The sequence below is a fragment of the Ctenopharyngodon idella genome, chromosome 20 (assembly GCF_019924925.1).
Source record: "Ctenopharyngodon idella isolate HZGC_01 chromosome 20, HZGC01, whole genome shotgun sequence".
Taxonomy (NCBI): domain Eukaryota; kingdom Metazoa; phylum Chordata; class Actinopteri; order Cypriniformes; family Xenocyprididae; genus Ctenopharyngodon; species Ctenopharyngodon idella.
The window spans coordinates 18,818,662-18,837,451 of NC_067239.1; the positions used below are offsets into that span (position 1 = coordinate 18,818,662).

The following is an 18,790-nucleotide window of genomic DNA, read 5'->3' on the forward strand; positions in this document are numbered from 1 at the left end:
CATTTGTACACGAATCATACTATACTGGTTGTGTTGTATGTTTGTTTTTGTGCAGCGAGTGAGGACAACTCAATAGAAGGACATTTCTTGCCATTGAAGTTCTTGACTCACTAAAGTACACTGGAATTACTGGCATAACCAAGCCTGTTTTTTAGAGGGTGTCCACATACTTCTGGTCATATATGGGGTACTTAACATCTGAACACACATTCCTTGTCAATGCATTTGAATCAAACATGCATATTACATTGATGTTTTCTTAACAAAGTGGTTGACTGAGGAGCGCAAATCTCATCTCTTAAGGCGATTTAATTGGCTTGCATGTTTTTTAATCACTCCATGTACTCCAATCAAATTATGCTTTTTTTTTTTTTTTTTAATTCTTGAGTTAGAGAGGCCACATCAAAATGTTTTGTTTCCTTGCATTTGCACTGCACAATATGAGAAATTAAATTCACATAATTTACATATAAAACATCTAAATGCTGATTTGATGTGCAAAGTGAGCCTCATTTATTCATTTATTTTAATTTTGTGATAAGGAATTCAAACACTTTGAAAATGTGCTTTAAAATCAGACAGCTTGAGGCCTGGATGAGATAATATAAAAACAAAATCAGTGCAAGACAAAATTAATGTAATTGAGGTTGTGGAAATGAACACACTTTACTAAAGATATATTTACTCAATATTCACATTTTTTTTCTCTACAATTTATCTGCTCATAACAGAGTGTCTTTCAAAAGGCCTTTGTCAGCACTGCAAGGGACGTTCATAGAAAAAAGACAAGAGAAGAGGGTACAATGACCGTTTCCATCATTCTCATGGCCTGATTAATTAGTTTGAAGTTATCCATGAAAGCAAGACAATGATAAGAGAAGGAACAAATAAAAGCCAATTACGACTCTCTCCCTCATAGCACAAAGACTCAAAGTTGAAGAAGGCTTAATGCATTGTGCTTCCTGATTTAGTTACCATTTAAAGTTGTTTTACATTATACCCTTGTCATACAGCAGTGGTCAGAAACAAAACCAGCACGATAATCGCTCATACTACTTTTATTCACTGGCTTTCTTCATCTTCAAAGAACCAAGGTCCTAAATTTAATACAAAAACAGGATGTAGCTCAGGATAGTTGCTAGCACAGAGTTTTGGGACTGTGCTGTATCTGTCCCATCAGCCAATCACCTTTTCTATAATGTAATTTTGCTGTGGCTCTAGAGTAACAGCATTGCATCCAATTAAAAAATGTAGGATTTTTTTTGTGCTTACACTTCAATGTTGCCCTTTTTATTTATTTATTTATTTTTTTTAAATAGTTTTTTTAGTTGAATGGAATGCAGCATTAAGATGCGGTCGCATTTGTGGATGTTCACCAAATTTCAAAAGAAAGCGATCTGGCACGGATCACACAGATTTGCTGCGTTGACCAACAGAAAGCTCTATGGTTTGAAAGTGATTTCTGTGTGAGCTGAGATTCATATATCTCTGCACTATTGACAATAGACAGTGGAACTTCTTTGCCCATGAAATTTCGCTAATGTGACCGCACCTTTAGTCACATGCCATTTACAAGATGGGAAAGCCAGCAGATAGATTTCTCCAAGAATGACAGACCTCTTTGGCCTTCAAACACAAGAACCCTCCACAACACTCATCTCACTATTAAGCTTGCATATAACTCAGTCTTGCTTCTGCTGCAACTCTTGTTATCACACCATCACCTTCTGACCTAAGTGAAAGTGTTTTTCTATAAATACCCTGACAGCTGGCTGGTGCCGTCTAATTAAGAATTGATCAGGCTGTGAATACCTCACAGGGCCTTTTTGAATCCCCACCTGAGCCATTTCATCTTTCCATTGTCACATTTGGAGCTAGTAAGATTGAGAAAGATCAGAAAACCAGTGACAAATACAGAAGTAAGACCTCAACGGTCATTCATCCCACTAAAAACAGCCTCTATCTTTTAGATTATTCTTAGTCTTTGATTGGAATCAATACTCCACAATCATGGACTCTGTTGACACCAAATTTTCTGTCTTTGATTCCAGTCTGTATTCTTTCATCATTTTTAACCAGTTTCTTATATTGGGCTCTTTGAAAGAGAAGTTACAGGTGAGATTGATTTGTTGCTAGTGGACATGCCATAAACCTGCCTCCTCTACAGGGGTGTCAAGACAACTCGCCACGCCATTGGACTTTGCTGTCACGATGGTAGTTCACTGTCAATTGTCAAACCAGGATTTGTTCCTCTCAGACCTTGTTATTTCAGTTGGTTTTGGTGGCAAAATGTCACAGCTCAACTGCTCTATCTCTTTCTCTGAGCTGGAATTAATATCGTTCGTTTGGTTCAGACACTTCTCGAAGGTTAATTACTTTGCTGAATTATGGAGAGGTGCTCTCGCCACTTGCGTTAATCAAGAAATGTGCCAGATTTAATGGCTAATCCTGTTAGAACTTATTACCTCTTACATGTGCCAGTCATCGACTACATCCATGCTCTGATTCACATTTATATTGATTTTCAGAATATGAACAATCCCATTATGTGAAAACTTAAAGTCAAATACCAATAGGAAAGACAGTTTACCCAAAAATAACAATCATGTTGTTCCAAACTTGTATGTCTTTTTTTTTTTTTTGTTATGTGGAACGCAAATGCAGATATTTTGAAGAATGTTTAAAATGTTTTTGTCCATACAATTAAAGTCAAGAGGGTCCAAAAACAACATTGGGCCCCAAAAACACATTGGGTATGAACAAAAACACATTTTTTCAGAAGTCAAAAAGCTTTGGCAAGACATGCAGGTAAGTAAATGATGGCAGATTTTCATTTTGGGGTGAACTATCCCTTTAAAGGCAAAAAGATATTGTCCTCATAGTTGGTATTGGAGGGAACATTGGTGTTGTTATAACAGAAATAATGAAATGGACGGATTGAAAGGGCCAAAGATAGATATATCATTACATGAAAAAATAGAAAGAGAGGCATAGCCTCATTAGACTGTCTGGGAAGCTGCCTTGCAATTGTGACACTGGAAAGGACGCAGGTGAGAGTGCTGCTTTTAATGACCAGAGTCTGTGATGTTACCCGCCGACAAGATTTTGGGCCTGGAGAAAGCTATTAGGTTGAGGACTGAGAGGAAAGGGAGCTTTGTGAGCTTCTAGTGTTTATTTCATGTTCATCAGAACAGAAAGAATTTGTGTGCAGGGATCATACTAATCCTATTTTTGATTTCTTGCCATTTCCAGACTTAAATAATGATTTGTTTTGGCAAATAATTACATGCGTTTGCTTAGTTGTTTTATTTCAAAAACAGTCTTTATAGCAACAACAACCAAAGTATGAAATTAAAACCCACCTCCAGCTACATGCAGTGAAATGGAGACCCAAGTTCTCGCTCTCTCTTTCTCTCTAATTTATTTATAATTTATGTATTTTAATTATATTATTATTATTGATTTTGCACCATGGCAACAGCGGTAGTATGTTCCAGATATGTTTTGAAATTACTACATATTAGCTCTGTTTTAGGCAGTTACCCAAGAATCAGCATTCAAATTACGCTCCTGTGAATGAGGAATCTTATTTATCTTTGGTGCTTGCACTGTGCCGAAGCTTGTGGAAATACATTTGCTTTGATTTCTGTCAGTAGATGTGGATATTGACAGAGTGTGGCAGATGCTTCATCAGTGCAGAGTTTTTATATTGTTCCAAAGCAAGGCCTGACATTTCTTGGGAAAGATATTGTCTGTGCTCTTTAGATTTCATCTTACTCATCTTGTATTTATTCTACATATGCCGTTGAATTTTGAGTTGATTTGACAGAATATTTGAAAGACAAATCCAACCATAAAAACAGGAAAGATTTTGTCTCATTAAGAATGAGCTGTGATCTGAGCGGCTGTCTGTTTAATTCAGTTCAATATTTGCTGGTCCATATGAGCCAGATGACTCATTGTTTAGTGTTTGAGTCATGATGAGATTGCGCACTCAGGGTATATGTTAAGAAGGGTGTACATACGTTGATACTTATTTATTGGTTGCTATTAGATTTTGTTCAAAATATATAATTCTATGAATGCGTTATTGATGTTAAAGGCAGCTGATTGACATTTTCCATAAGGTGCCATTTTGCATTCCAGTCAGCTTGTACATGTTTTTGTGTACCAAGATACATGGTGTAACTTTCTCTTTATTCCAGTTTTGCTCTTCCCTTTTCATACGATTTAAAGTCGATACAAAATCCTCATAGATATAGCAGGGCCACAGTAGAGGCTTTAGGAGATATAAATCTGGCTCTTTCATGGCTGTCTCTCTCAGGAAATGTGCATACCAGAGTGAAGAAAAGGCTGAAGGAAAAAAGGTGTGAGAACAAAAGCTTCTACTGCTTCTACATTGTTATTTTTTTTTTTTGCCTCTTTCGGTTGTAAACAATGAGACAAGGACGGCTTTTCAGAGCCTCTCACCTCTGGAAGAGATCAAAAATATCTTGCTTTTCTGCATCGTCTTCCATGCGTCATTTTTGTGTCATCATCCTTGTTTGGCTTTTTAAAAAATGTTCCCTTTTTAATGAAATGCAACAGTGTAGGAGGTTTAATTTACTACTGTGAAGGTTGTCGTCAATTAAACTATGTAATCAAGAAGCAATTATGAAATCATGTTCAAAATGACTGTTACTGTACATTGCAATAACATTTATATATAATGTAAAGGGCAAGTCAAACACATATTTGTGTATGTTACAATCTGTAGCAAATTAGCTCAAAATAAATATGATAATTAATCATAACTAGTTATAATTAATTATAAATATTTGGATCAGTTAATAAAATTAACTTAATGTAATAAAATTAATATTACAATCAGGTAACCTGTTTGGCCAATGAACACTCTGTGTTAATTGTTTATTAATTCTAAGAAATGTTCATTTCCAGGTTATGGGAAATAACAATCTAATTGTACAGTACTAATCAGAGCATGTAGTCAGGATCGGCATAATTAGGGACTCCAGTATATGAGCATGAAACATGGACAACTTTATGTGTGACATGAACAAGACTTTATTAACTAGACTAAACACTTAAACTACTCTAACATTCGCACACATACATGCATAGTTTACCAAGGGAAAGAGAGAGCTGAAGCAGAATACAGGAAAGCAAGAAGTTACAGCATTGTTTGAGATTCAGCAGATCAACAGCCTTGAGCAAACCATCAGTTTAGTTCTAACACGCCCTTCTTTAAAAGGGGTATGGATACTTAATGTATCAAATAATGAGACTAAGTTTGATACTTGCATGTCTCGCCCATTTGAATTAAAACTGTCCTGATTCAGTTTGTGGAGGCTTCCATTGAATCTTTGCTGATATTGTCTTGATGAAAGAGAACCAGTTGGATTCAGAGGATCTTTGGGGAATGGAAGGTCTAGGCCGGAGCCTGGCACAAGCTTGGGGTTTCTTAGAAGCTTCTAGCTTCTTAGCATCATCTTCACATCAGCATTTCTCAGTAAAAGAGAAGAAGAAAGTGATCTTGTGATCAGTGATTTTAAAGGGTGAAGATGTCACACCCTCTTGAGGTGTCTGAGCCAATAAGGAGTTGTTCTCTCGGAGGGAACTTTACGAGTCTTTGTGCTTTTGGCAGGATATTAGCATAAGACACTGGATTGGATGAATGAGAGAAGAACCTTCTAGATTCTTATAATACTAATGTGTCACAGAGTTAGAAACATGTAACATTAATTAACAAATAGGAAATGGAAGTTGGAGTCCGTAGATACCAAACATGCTACCCATGTGATTTTAGTTAACTACAAATTTGCAACTTTGAAACATTAATACCAAAATAGTTCAAAAAAGAGAATTAATACATAGAATAAAGCCTATAAAAGGAAAGTCATGAGATGGGAACATGTTTATACATTTCTCAAGTGGTTATATATAGAATATATAGGATTAAGAGGGTTTATTTGTCCTCCTCAGAAAGAATGAAGTCAGAGTCACTAGTCTCTGCAAAATTCTTTCTGATCATTAAAGTTCTTATCAGTTTTCCTGTGTCCTGTAACAGGACACCTAGTTCTGCCTGTGTGTTAGCTACGTTTGGGATGTTAGTTGCAGTTTTAGGGGATAAGTTCACAGAACTTTGAGAGAGTGAGTTTCTGGATAATTCATTAAATATAATGAATAATTGTGTGTCTGATTGGTCCAGACACTACAAATCTTTTTAAAAAGATAATTTGTAGTTCTACCGGTAAATTGTATTTTCAGTATTTCAGCATTTTTTCACGATACAGTGCCTTTGAAATTTTGGAAACACTGTTAGCAAAGTGTGGTTTTGGATAATATCAGCATAAATAGTGTTCTTCTTCTTCCGCTCGAGTCTGTGGCAGCCCATAGAACCGTATGGTAAAAAGTAGGGCTGCTCCCTAATTGTCGACTATTAGTCGACTAGAAGAGGCCAACATTTTATTAGTCGGTTAGTCATAGAAAAAACAACCTTGTGGCGAAGTCATGCAGTTTGTTAGGGACCAATCGTTAACAGAGGGTCCTTGTGGTAATTAGGCTATTAGACATAGCCAGTAGGCTATGTCGGGCAGGTCCTATCATCCATCGACCTCAAATATGGCTTATCATTTGAAACATGTGCCTTTGTTAAATGAACAGTGTATAGGCTACTTGCCTCACAGACATGAAATATAACTATAGAATGCTTGAAATGTCTACTTTTAAACAAACCAATTCAAATCGAAAAGAAATACTCTCTGCTTATGTAATCCATATGAAAGCTGCATTTCTCTCTACAGGCGCATTCACTATACTGCAGTGATGGTGAGGCAGCATTGTCAACTTCATCTTTGCAGCTGACACTGACTCAAATACTAGTTTATTAACAAATGATTAAAATGTCTCTTTGCTGTTTTTTTACAGACACATTCATAATCATTACTTTTTCCTGTGTCTTGCGGCAAGCTTTATGCATTATAATTTTCCGTCATCACGAATTATTCCTCCATTTTGAATTTTCCAAAAAAACTACTTTTTTTAACTCCTAGACCATTGCTCTGATTTTCACAAAAATTGAACCAGATCATCTTCAGACCATGCAGACACAAAAACATGGAATTTAAGTTGATTTGTCAAACCGTTCTCGAATAACACGCAAACGAATTTGACAAAGAGCATGCCAAAATGGACATGAGGCTATATCTTGTGTTGTGACAATCATGACCTGAGTATACCTGCACAGTTTTAGCACAGTACCACCTAGTGGTCAGGAGATATGAAAAATGGCTATTTTTGCTTATAACTTCTGAACAGTTTGACCGAATATCACGAGACTGGTCTCTTTATAGTGTATTGTAATGAAACTTGTCTTAATACATTGCTTGTTTCATTCTGAGAACACGGATACGAATTTACCCATTTTTTGCTGGCAAACACAGCGTACGGTTAGCATGGGGACCCGGCTGGGTCATCGGCTATGCAGGCTACGTCGTTTGGCCATCCGTGCACCACTTTTGATACGTACTCACTACAGCAGCACGTGAACAACCTACAAGGCACACCATTTCTGAGATCAAAGTTCTGAGGTGCTGTGCCATCACAATTTGTCCTTCAAACTCCGATAACTCAGCAGCTTTTCCCATTCTGACACCAAACACACTGAAAGCTGGTCCTTGGGTGGTATACTGCTCTGTGAACTGCACCTGTACTGTTGCCAGGCGCGCTCATTGCTCTAGGCTGGGCATACCTGCAAACTAGACGCTTTTCGGTGAAATTCGCTGTTTTTAATAAAAAATATGTAATTTATGTGAATCGTGTAGATCCAAAGAGTTTTTTTTTTTTTTTTTTTGTTGGGGGGGGGGTTCAGGTTGAGTTTGCAGGCACAATAAACCTCCACAAGAATCGAAAATGGGCTACTTTCCCATAGACTGGACTCGGAGTGAGACCATAGACGTCTCTCGAGCTGTCATGATCTTTTTTGGCGCTCTGTGGTGTGACTGACACATTGGTGTAGCGCTTCAGTTCAAACAGAGGCAGAGCACACGTGACCCGATCATTTCTTCCACTTTACAACACGAAATAAACATGAATGAATGTAGGATGAATGCATAATGAAGGTATGTTGAAAGAGACAGTACAACTTAACGAAATCTGTATCATGTCATATGTAATGTTAATCGATCAATCATTGTTTCAACCGCGGAAAAGCGCCAATAAAATAGCTTGTAAAAATGTCACATTTACCGTAACATTTACCTCAGAAAAGGCGTTCAATGTCAAAAGATTCGTTAGTCAGCTATTATGACAGCCACCATTCAAATGTTTAGGCTAAGTAAAAAAACGAGTAGAAACATAATTATGTAATTAAAAATTTATTATAACATTATTATAAAAACTTCTTTATGTGTAATTTATATGTAAGTAGCTTACAAATCAATAAATTTTAACCTTTAATATTATAATGTTGCACCAGCTGTGGTTCCCTGTATAGTTACAGCATTAGTTGAGAGATATTTTTTCTTTGAGAAAATTTGCCATGTACTGTACCTGATAGGCCCCAAATTAATCATTATTGAATTGAAGGTAATCAAACTGAAATCAAATCGCAAGCTCCTGAATCAAAATCAAATCCAATTGTGAAATTTGTGTCAATGGCCAGCCCTTGTGTCAATAAATGTTTTTTTTTTTATTTTTTTTTTTTACTTGAAGCAAATGTTGTTTTTTCCATTTATTTTCTTGTCAGAGTGCACCAGAATGCTTAGTTTACATGTTAAAATCACAAAAAAATTCTCCTGGGGGAGGATACCCACCAGACCGCCCTACTACTACTTAATTTGTAAACATGTCACCTTTTTCACCACTTTGGAGTTTGCAGGTATGCTGGGGGTGGTCATAATGTAATGGCTCATCGGTGTATATAAACAGTTTGTGTGCAGGTCCGGAACAGAGGTTGGCCAAAATAAAACTAAAAACCACTTTCCAGTTGTGTGTTTGGAGCAAAAACTTGCCGGTTCCCCATGTCGCACCCCAAGAATTATTTGCACTCGCACAGATGCTCCCAAATATATTTTGTGGTAGCACAGACTAAATTTCGGGAGGCTCCACTGTCACCCAATCACAAATAGCACCGTCATGCTCCGTCATGATTGCTTGCACCTGTCACAGCGTTTCTCCTGCGATCCTCCTGTGTGTTTCTACTCCCTCGTGTCTCCAGTGTCTTCAGTCCTGATTCCCTGTGTGAGTGCAAGATTGATAACGTGATAATTTACCACTACCAAGACAAGGTGTGTGCATCCCCACGTCACCTATCCCCTCATCCATGTTCTCCACCTCCAGCTGCAAAACAATAAATCCAGTTACCATCCATTTATCACCACAAACCGCAATAATTCTGAATTATTTACTGTACCTGTTTTGCCATTTTGCTTACTCACTGTAATAAAGTTCCACCATTTCTCCATTAATCCTCTGTCTTGAGTCTGCTATTTCGTAACGCTTAGATTAGTTTTTTTTTTTTTTTAGCAGGGAAGTACTAAAGGTAATTACAAAGTGACTCTAAACTGTTTTCTAATTCTTCTATTGTGTGCTAATCTAAGGTGTGTGGACCCAATAATCTTCAAAAAAGAAACTATATATATTGCCATTATTATGTAATGGGAAAAAAAACATTATTGCTTTTCATAATTGCTAGTTATTTTAATGCATTTATCAAGAAATAAGATTTATGCTGAGATAAAATCTAGGGGGCCTTTCCAAACTTTTGAAGAGCAGTGCATGTCCGCTGAGTGGTTCCATCACCTCAAGGGAGTTAATACTGCTCCAGAGGCTGAGTGCCTGAGGGGCCACTCTCATCATTAGAGCACCCTGGGAACTCTAATGGATTAGGGTTACAGGGGCAATCTATGGAAGTACAGACTCCTAGAACAGTTATCCAGGCAGAGCTGTCAGCAGCAGACATCTCACTCCCTGAGGATTCACTTACTTATGTAACTCTGGGTCTCTTCATATTCCCCAAGGTTTGGCATTGTTTACCTGACCAGTTCATGCTTCATCCATGAAAACGTCACTCGCTAATTTCCATACTCCATCTCTGAATATAATTTCATGAGGACTGAATAGCATGTGTGCAGCGCCTCATAACAGAAACACTTCCCACTTTAAGCGCAAAACCAAACTTGCAGTTATTATCCCACAATAGAAGTTGAAAAACAAATGTTGGTGCAAAGAAATGAAACAATCCCAATATATGCACATAATCAGAAGAGGTATTACACTGAAACTGGTGCTTTAGGGAAATATGCAGAGCGATTTGCATAGTTTCATATAGAGCAGATATGAACTACTGTGGAGCATATTGACCTGAGTGGGAGTGGAAGAGACACTCTCCTGCACCCACACTCCTCATGTTTCAGATTTTCTCATCAACTTCAGCCGCTTTGTGAGATTGCTGGGAGGAGCCCTGAAGGTGTCTCTGAAAATGCTGTTCGAGAGGCGGATCTGCTTTGAAACCCATCTGCCTTTTACCTCTGCCCAATATTCTCTTGGCACAATTAGCTATTCCTGTCATGCAGCCTCCTGTTGTAGCGAGTTCGAATTGGCAAAATGGGAAAAGGCAAATTGATACTTAGATATGAACATAATTAGACAGATGTTAGACGGCATGTTAATCTCTGCAGAAAAGTACGAGTCTGGCGGCGCAAAGGCAGAAAACTAAATTGTTTCCTGAAATCCGAAGGCATCGTGGAACGTACCGTTCATCATTCATAGACTGCCGTGTCTCATTCTGGATGCCTTATAACACTGTGGATTATGAATGACTCTCTTATTTAAAGTAAAAATGTGTATAGCTGTAACTACTGGCCTGGAGTATCTGTTTGTCTGACCATTGGCAGATGGGGAATTGTTCAGGAAACCTGAAAACAATCCTGTGGTTACATTAGAAATGACAGAATTTAAATTTAACACACCCCAGTTCATAAATTTATTCTACTATTTTGAAAAATAAAGTGTAAAAAAAAGTATGTTAGGACCCATTTACGCCGGGTGTTTAATACAGTGCATCTCCTGTGACCACTTGTGAACGGTTTTTGTGGCTGCATACTTATTTTAATCTCACCACAAACAATTTTTTAGAAGAATGCATATTTTAGTCAAGTACTTGTATTAACTGAACTTAGGTGAGTGCGCTTTTACATGATCTGAGTCACTGGGTTGCCTTGATTTTGCCAAATAAGACATGTTCCTGGATCAACATATTTTAGCCACGTTTCCACCAAAATTACCCAGAACAATTTGTCGCAGGAACTTTTTTTTTCCTCCAGACCTATTGCTGTTTGTGTTTCCATAGTCTAAAGTACCGTGAAGATAGTCCGGTGACGTAGGACTGCGCGCGACTTTCCAGTTCCCGCTGGATTCCGTCCTCTGCATATAAGCTTAATAAAACCTGAACCTCGTCATCAGTCAGTCGGTCGTATTTTTTAAACTCCATTGTTGATTCGAATAGCAAACAACTCTTACTGCACGCACCGCAACAGACTTTATAAAACAATGGTTGAAATAAAATGCTGCTTGGAGTCAACCAATCAAAATGCTGCGTGAACTCAACCAATCAGCATGTTCAGCATCCAAGTCCCACCCTCGAAAGTTCCGGAACTTTGAAAAAGTACTACCTAGTGAGCAGGTACTTTCTGAGGGGAACTTCATTTAGACCCTGGTTCCTGGGGTCGAAACACCGAGTACTACCCCAGAGTTCCTAGTTCCTGGGGAAAGCTCCTGTGGTGGAAACGCAGCTTTTGTTGATCTTGGAACAACATTACTGTCTGAAAATTTTGTCCTAACCCTATCCCTACCCATAATGTATCCCTAAAATCAGAGGGAAATGATAGGTTAATAACACTCGTGTAGAAGCACCTAACCCTGGTTGTAAGCCTAAACTTGACATAAACTGTAAACTTATCCTTCAAATCTGACTGGTTGATTGGAATGTTGCTCCAGGATCAACAAGGAAGTTGATTAAGGAACATGTTGTACTTGGTGAAATCACGTTCACGGAGTCACTGCATGTGATGTGGGTGTTTTCCTTGAAAGGATCAGCTGATACTGAAAAAAAAAAATCTGACCGCATAATGTGGCATATGCACATTCTGCAGAGAAATCGGAAATAAGTTGCAATCTGTATAAGGTGCAATCTAAGCTTGCACTGTTTATTTTTTGAATGCTGCAGAAATTAAGTTTCTTGTTTGTACCTCTACTGAAGCAGCATATAAAAGAATTCAGATCATCACTGTCTTGATGGACAAATCACTAATTTTTGTTAGAGGCTATGCATTTGTTAGAGGCTATACTTTTTTGGAAATAAATGAAATATGTAATTGCGTTTCAATGGTGAATGTATTTTTTATATAACATACATATAAATACTTGTATTGCAGAGATTGTAGAAGTGTAACTTGCTAACAGCAGCACTACTTGTAACTTCAAACTATATATATATATATATATATATATATACACACACACACACACACACACACACACACACACACACACACACACACACACACACATTGCCGCAATGGTTACACATGCCCATACTTAGGCAGATGAGCAGTAGCCTAACAAATAAACTAATCATGCATATATTTACTTTTGTTTTTTGGTGCAGATCACTTTTTTTTATTGCACATGCTGCTGAAATAAATAAGTGATAAAACTCTTCTACAACAAGAATAATGCAATTCATTTCCAGTTCCTCTTCAGAAGATGGATTTGATGTCACAGATAGCAGAGAGTGCATGTGAGCTGTGTTGTGCCAAGCTCTGTTGCAGATAGATATTAATACCAGGTGTAAATGGGATACAAAGACATCTGGTGTAGTGTTGTGAGAGCTGCAGTACGATGTATGAGAACTAATGATGTAGATCAATGACACTGATTTGGTGAACCATCACTTCCACTTCCAACATATTAAATGTAATATATAAAAATGTATTGAAGACTTTCTTCAAAAAATGTTTTGCTCCAGTAACATTTTATCATGAATGCTCTAAAGTAATCCTATTTGTCATAAGAGCTCCTGTTTGGCTGATTGCATTCGTAATCAAACAATGAAATGCGTCCCTAGTCTGTAGATGATACAGCTCTTGAGGTGGACAATTCGTTCAATAATCAATTCATCCAGCTTTGTTAATGAATGTTGCTGTATTGCCTACAAAACCACAAGTGATTTCTGTCAAACTGGCTTTGTTGTCTCTGTATACAATCATTACCAATGCATTTAGGTATCTAATACATATGAAACCAAATTGCAGACACATCAAATATATCAACATTCCGCTTTTATTTCCTCTAAAAGATTTTGTGGGTGTTGATATATGGAAAATAAAGGGGGCGGGGGAAGCGTGAAGCTCCACAATTACACCTCCATACACACACCTCTGCTATGCTCGAAAATGACTCATCTGTCTGTTTAGTCTGACTAGCGTTTTGTTCCTGACAAGAGAGATTCACACATGAGGACCACAGTGTATCATATTTTTCCAAGAGTCAAAAACACATCCAATGTTTGCAGTAATAGATACAAGATCATTTTTGTGTCAAATTATTTATTTTATAACGCTGCATCTTGTCTTTTATTTGCAGTATTTACATCGTCACTGTCTCACAAGCACATTCTAATCATGAATGAGAAAAACTCAAGTATCACAATATTAACAAAACACTAACAGCAAAACACTGCGAGCACTGGCGTAAAATGAATGTCAGAAAAGGACTAGTCACTATGGAAATGCAAAATGGGGGAAAAAAAGGACCAGGCTGATACACAATCAAGGGAGGGCAGACACTGACACTGTTCATTTAGAAATTAATGACGCAAACACATGAGGAAAAACGGCTTGATACCATGTTAATTTCAGTTGAGACCTTGACGGAAAGTGAAATCCAATTTCATTACAGCCAATTTTAGTTTTTGCACGTGTTATGCCCTCGTTTGTACTTTTATTTTTGCTACACTTCAAAATAGCAAAGATTTGCTTGGTCAAGCTTCAGTGGCTGCAAAGTAGCATGGAGTGTTATTTGTAAAAACAATTACGTTTTGCTATTTCCAGCTATGCTCTGGAGACTAGACACTTCCTCGGAAAAAGCCATTATGGGAAGCTAATTGTGAACCGTAAATGTCAGGTATGACTAATGCATGACCTGCGCTAAGAGACTGCAAGTGTCCCATGTTGGCTTTCAACGCTCCGGTGGTTGCAGTGGAAATGCATTTGCTAAAGACCGCAACAAAACCAGCAGGGTCTTGAGTGTGTGCTGTGCATCATAGGCTCCGAGAAAGCAGCAGAGGTTTGTGTTTAGCCATCCAGGCATCATTCTTCCCTGTTGTGCATTCTGCTACATACTATTTCAAGTATGTGAATGTAGGGGGGCGTGTTTGCATAAAAACCTACAAAAGTTCTGGTATGACAATTTATTTTTTATTATCAGGCGCTTAATTTCAGAGTGAAATCTCATTTTGGTGCCATATACTAAGCATTAAGGGTAATTAGTTCCTATGGCACAGATATGAACAGTGAATTAACTGTAAAATCTTCAACCGTATCCTCGTTTTTCATTTTAGCTCATTCTTGTCTAATAAAAGCTTGGTGATTCAGTGAATTCATTCTCACAAATGTCGTTACAGTGCTGGCAATGAGTAAATCTGCTAACCTTAACAAAAGCGCCACACCAATAAAAACTTTTCCTCCTGTAAAAATTTTTCCCTGTTTTCTTGACTTTTATTTGAGATAAAGTATTTTCAATTATTTGTATCTGGTAACACTTTTTACACATTGATATAATTCATCAGTATAACAATAACAATAATGCATAACTCCAGGCTTCTTCACAATAGAAGTCCAAGTCAAACTTGTTCCTTGTACCTCAGTACTTCCCCTATGTACTCACACTTTAACATGAAGACAAAGCATGCTTTAAAGCATGACCTTTACCAGTTTGCTCTTTTCACAATGAACCATTCTCCATACACCTTTAAGTCCCTGTGAATTAGTTTCTCCAGAATTCAAAAAGCATCTAAATCCTGTGAGTACCATAATGTCAGCTATTATGTTTTGGGGCAGAACTCATGAAAATCTTCTTAAGAAGTTTATTAGAATGTGCTTTAATGTACTATCATGTTCATGAGGTTGCCTTGTGTAATGGAGGTTGGAGGTTATCCTAACTTAAGAAGTTACTTATGATTTATAGTTGATGGTTCCTATTGACTTACTATGGAAGTCAGTGGGGTATGATATGTTGATATGTTTGGTTGCTGACATTCCTAAAAATATCTTCTTTTGTGTTCAGTAGAGGAAAGAAATTCATACAGGTTTGGAACAACTTGAGGGTGAGTAGATAATGACAGAATTTTCATTTTTGGGTGAACTATCCCTTTAACCAAAGAAAATAGCACAAAGATTTTTATACTTGGGAATGTTTTGTCAGTCCGGCCCCTGAAAGGCGTAACGCTGCAAATGTGAAAACTTAGAATACTTCAATACTATTGAGTATTTTAAATCACCATGGGAAGTAATTAGGAGGTTATGAATAATTGGCTAAGATACTTCAAAATGTGGCCAATTTAATTTCTACCAGCTTCCAAGTTCTATATCATAGGAATTCAAAACAAGCCTCGAATCACTACCTAGCCAGCGGGGAACCTATTGTCTTCATGTTTTGAAGTTCTTATGTGGATGACTACACCAGATTCAGGCTCCATTGTTGTTGAAATAGAGCAGTCGACCTTTAACTCAACATCCCATGTGTTCGTTGTCATGCCCGTGAGCTTACAGACATCCAATACATTATTAATCGATTCAATCTGAGGCCCTTTCACCTGAAAACAAAACCTGCCTTTTTGTTCAAACATCCATCTTAGGATTTGAGGAAAGTATATTGTACATTTTTGATCATCTGTCTTGAGTTTTGCCAACTCTGAATTTTTCCAATCATAAGAGACATTTGGGGAATAAGAGGACACATCACCATATCATCCACATGTACAGTTGTTTCATTTATATTCAGTTCAGATATCTGGGAGTTAAAGAGAATATGTTAAAGTCAGGCAAATCCTTACCGATATAAAATAAATGCTTCTTTTCCTTGTTTTTCATCCATGTCTTCTTCAGACACATAAACCTTGCAGCCTTCGTTGGGTCAAAATTAGATTTTGACTTTGGACAAAACAAAAGACAGAATTTACAACACAAAGCATAGAGCCCTAGAGAAGTGGGAACGACATGGAGGTTGTGTATAAGTTGCGCTGAATTTCATAGAGGTGGAACGTCTTTGATAGCTATTTCTTGTCCTGTAGTTCTGTCTCGTGATCATAAGCATTTAGGTTTGTGTATGAACTCCACATTTGCTTATTATAACATACAAAGCTGTGTTATTTTTCCTAAATAGGGTGGACAACATTCTATCCTTTTTAACAGAGCTCACATACTGCAGTTGGTGTATTCAGCAGTGCTTGTGTAATTGGGCCACATGCACATATGGGGTTTACCGGACTAAGTAATGAGAGAGGAAAACTGAGAGTGGCTTGACTTCTCTTTCAGGTTCCGAACGAAGCACAGTTAGAAAGGGAAAAACAAATCCAAGGGCTTTTAGTCCCTTTTGATCCTTACGGGTGTCTTTATGGGAATATCTTCCCTTCGGGTTCGTTTAATTGGATTGCTTATTTGTCTGTAGTTTATGTTCTTCACCTGAACTGCTCTCAGACTTAGTTAAGTTTTATCCAGTGTGGTGTGACACGCGGTGAAGCTTACATTTATATATTATGACTGAGGTGATATGTCCCCAGTTCTTCTGGTTCATCCTCTTCTGGTTCATCCCTTTCTCTGATTTGGGCGGACAGGCAGTCCACGGGGAGGGATGAGAATGAGACATTTGGAAAAAGACGTTCAGAGGCGGCTGTGTAGTATCGTGGAGTTTTGTAGTCCTCTCCTGACTGTGCTAAATGTGGCCTGGTTTAGACAGATATGCGATGAGGGCCACCACCACGCCCACGTAGACCCCCGTCCCAATGGTGATGGAGAGAGCGGCCAAGAACAAGGCTCGTCTAGATGCAATGCTAGCCAATGGGAAGTCTCCCTTAGTCACGGCTTTGCTGGTCTGGAACAAAGAAAGGGAATGGTGAGAAAGAACAAGATCAAAGGATACAATGACCATTCAGGGATAAATTACATTGAACTATATAGTGCTTTCTTGTTGATGCTGAGGGCTAAATGGAATATCAGATATGTTCTAACGCACATCGTCAAGACATCTTACGCTTAGTCACATGGCATTTTAAAATGCCTTTGCAGGGCAGTGTCACAAAGGTACCTTTTCAAATATATAAAAAATTCAAGCAACCTTTTAGGTAGAAATGTGGACGGCCACATTTCTGATGTGCTGAATGCATCTTGAACAGAAACTAAAATTCTGGACACATTCAGGGGGCAGGGTGTCTGCAGATCCTTAAAAAGAATTCAAAAGTCTTCAATTCACATTAAAAAGATGAAGGCCATAAAAAGTCATGTTTATCTGACAGGAAATAAAAGATGAACAAAGACATTTAAGGTTTTGTTTTCCTGCCTTTTGTTTAGTCTTTGTTGTCGAAGGAAAGAATTAGCACCTTTTAATCTGTCAGTTGGTCTTGTTTTAATGTTTGTCCATGAAAGTCAATAGTCAACATTTAAATGTGCGATAAACTGTACTCTCTGTTAGGGGTGGGACAATATATCGATGCATCGCGAATCGAGAAATGATTCTGGATCGATTCTGATATTTTACGTATGTATCGCGATTCTCTCTCCAATCGATTCTAAGCTTAGTTTTCAACAGCAGATGGCACTGCGTGCTTTAGAAACAGACATACTCTACTTCCTTCCAATTCCTTACACACACCACTTGAACCTTCTATAAAATAATCATTCATAAAGTTTGAAAAGGTTGAAGCGAATTACAAGGGTGTTTGCAGTGGGCTGTTTACATTAATCTCGCGTCATTAAAGCATCCTGAGGTTCAAATACATTGTCGGACTCAGCCAAACCCACGAGCGGTCTTCTTCGTGAGCATTTGAGCATGCGGTTAAAAAATAGCCTAGAGCGCCATCTGCTGTTAAAAACTAAGCTCAGAACCGATTTGTGATGTATTTGGAAAATATCAGAAACGATCCACGAATCTCAGTAAATCGATAGTATTGTCCCAGCCCTACTATCTGTATGAATGCACCACTTCTCAGTACATACACTGGTTCAGATTCTGTATTGCCCTTTTTTAGAGTAAAGACGGTTATAGTCTAAATTTGTTTTCATAGTGATTTATGCCATGCTGATAAGCAAACTGCCACTGGAAAAATAATCACCCTTTTAATGTATCTCAGAATATCTGAAGGCTAAAAAAGATCTATACTGTATTGTCTAGCCTTAATCGCCATTCATACATTTTTCTTTCTGTTTTTTTCCCGATTGGGAACACTCTATGTTGTGTTTTTGTTATAATTTGTCATTTGTCCTGTTGGTCTCACTTTGTAAACCTTCCTAAAAAACACATTGAGGTTTCAGTTATGATCAGTCATGCAACATAGATACATTACACAGGCATTCTGTTCGTCAGCAACTAACTTCCTGCATTGTGTCTTTGTTGTTGTAATGGCCGGTGTCAGTAGGGATGAGCCAAATGTGATATGAGATCCGAAGAAAATACATTTTGCTCATGATGCAGCTGTTGCAATTCTCTCGACAAATAGCTTCGTTGCTTTGTAGAG

At 37.8% G+C, this 18,790-nt stretch overlaps 2 protein-coding genes across 2 annotated transcripts in view; one reads left to right on the plus strand and one right to left on the minus strand.

Annotated features, from left to right (window-relative positions):
- The window catches only part of zbtb1 (zinc finger and BTB domain containing 1), a 422,399-nt gene that overhangs the window by 54,478 nt on the left and 349,131 nt on the right, over positions 1 to 18,790 (plus strand). The window lies entirely within an intron of this gene.
- Positions 14,754 to 18,790, minus strand: part of syndig1l (synapse differentiation inducing 1-like) — a 30,480-nt gene continuing 26,443 nt past the window's right edge. Inside the window, exon 5 of the mRNA XM_051874395.1 lies at positions 14,754 to 17,151. Within this exon, the coding sequence (XP_051730355.1) occupies positions 16,993 to 17,151 (159 nt within the window). The 3' untranslated portion in view covers positions 14,754 to 16,992. The remainder of the gene's footprint in view (positions 17,152 to 18,790) is intronic.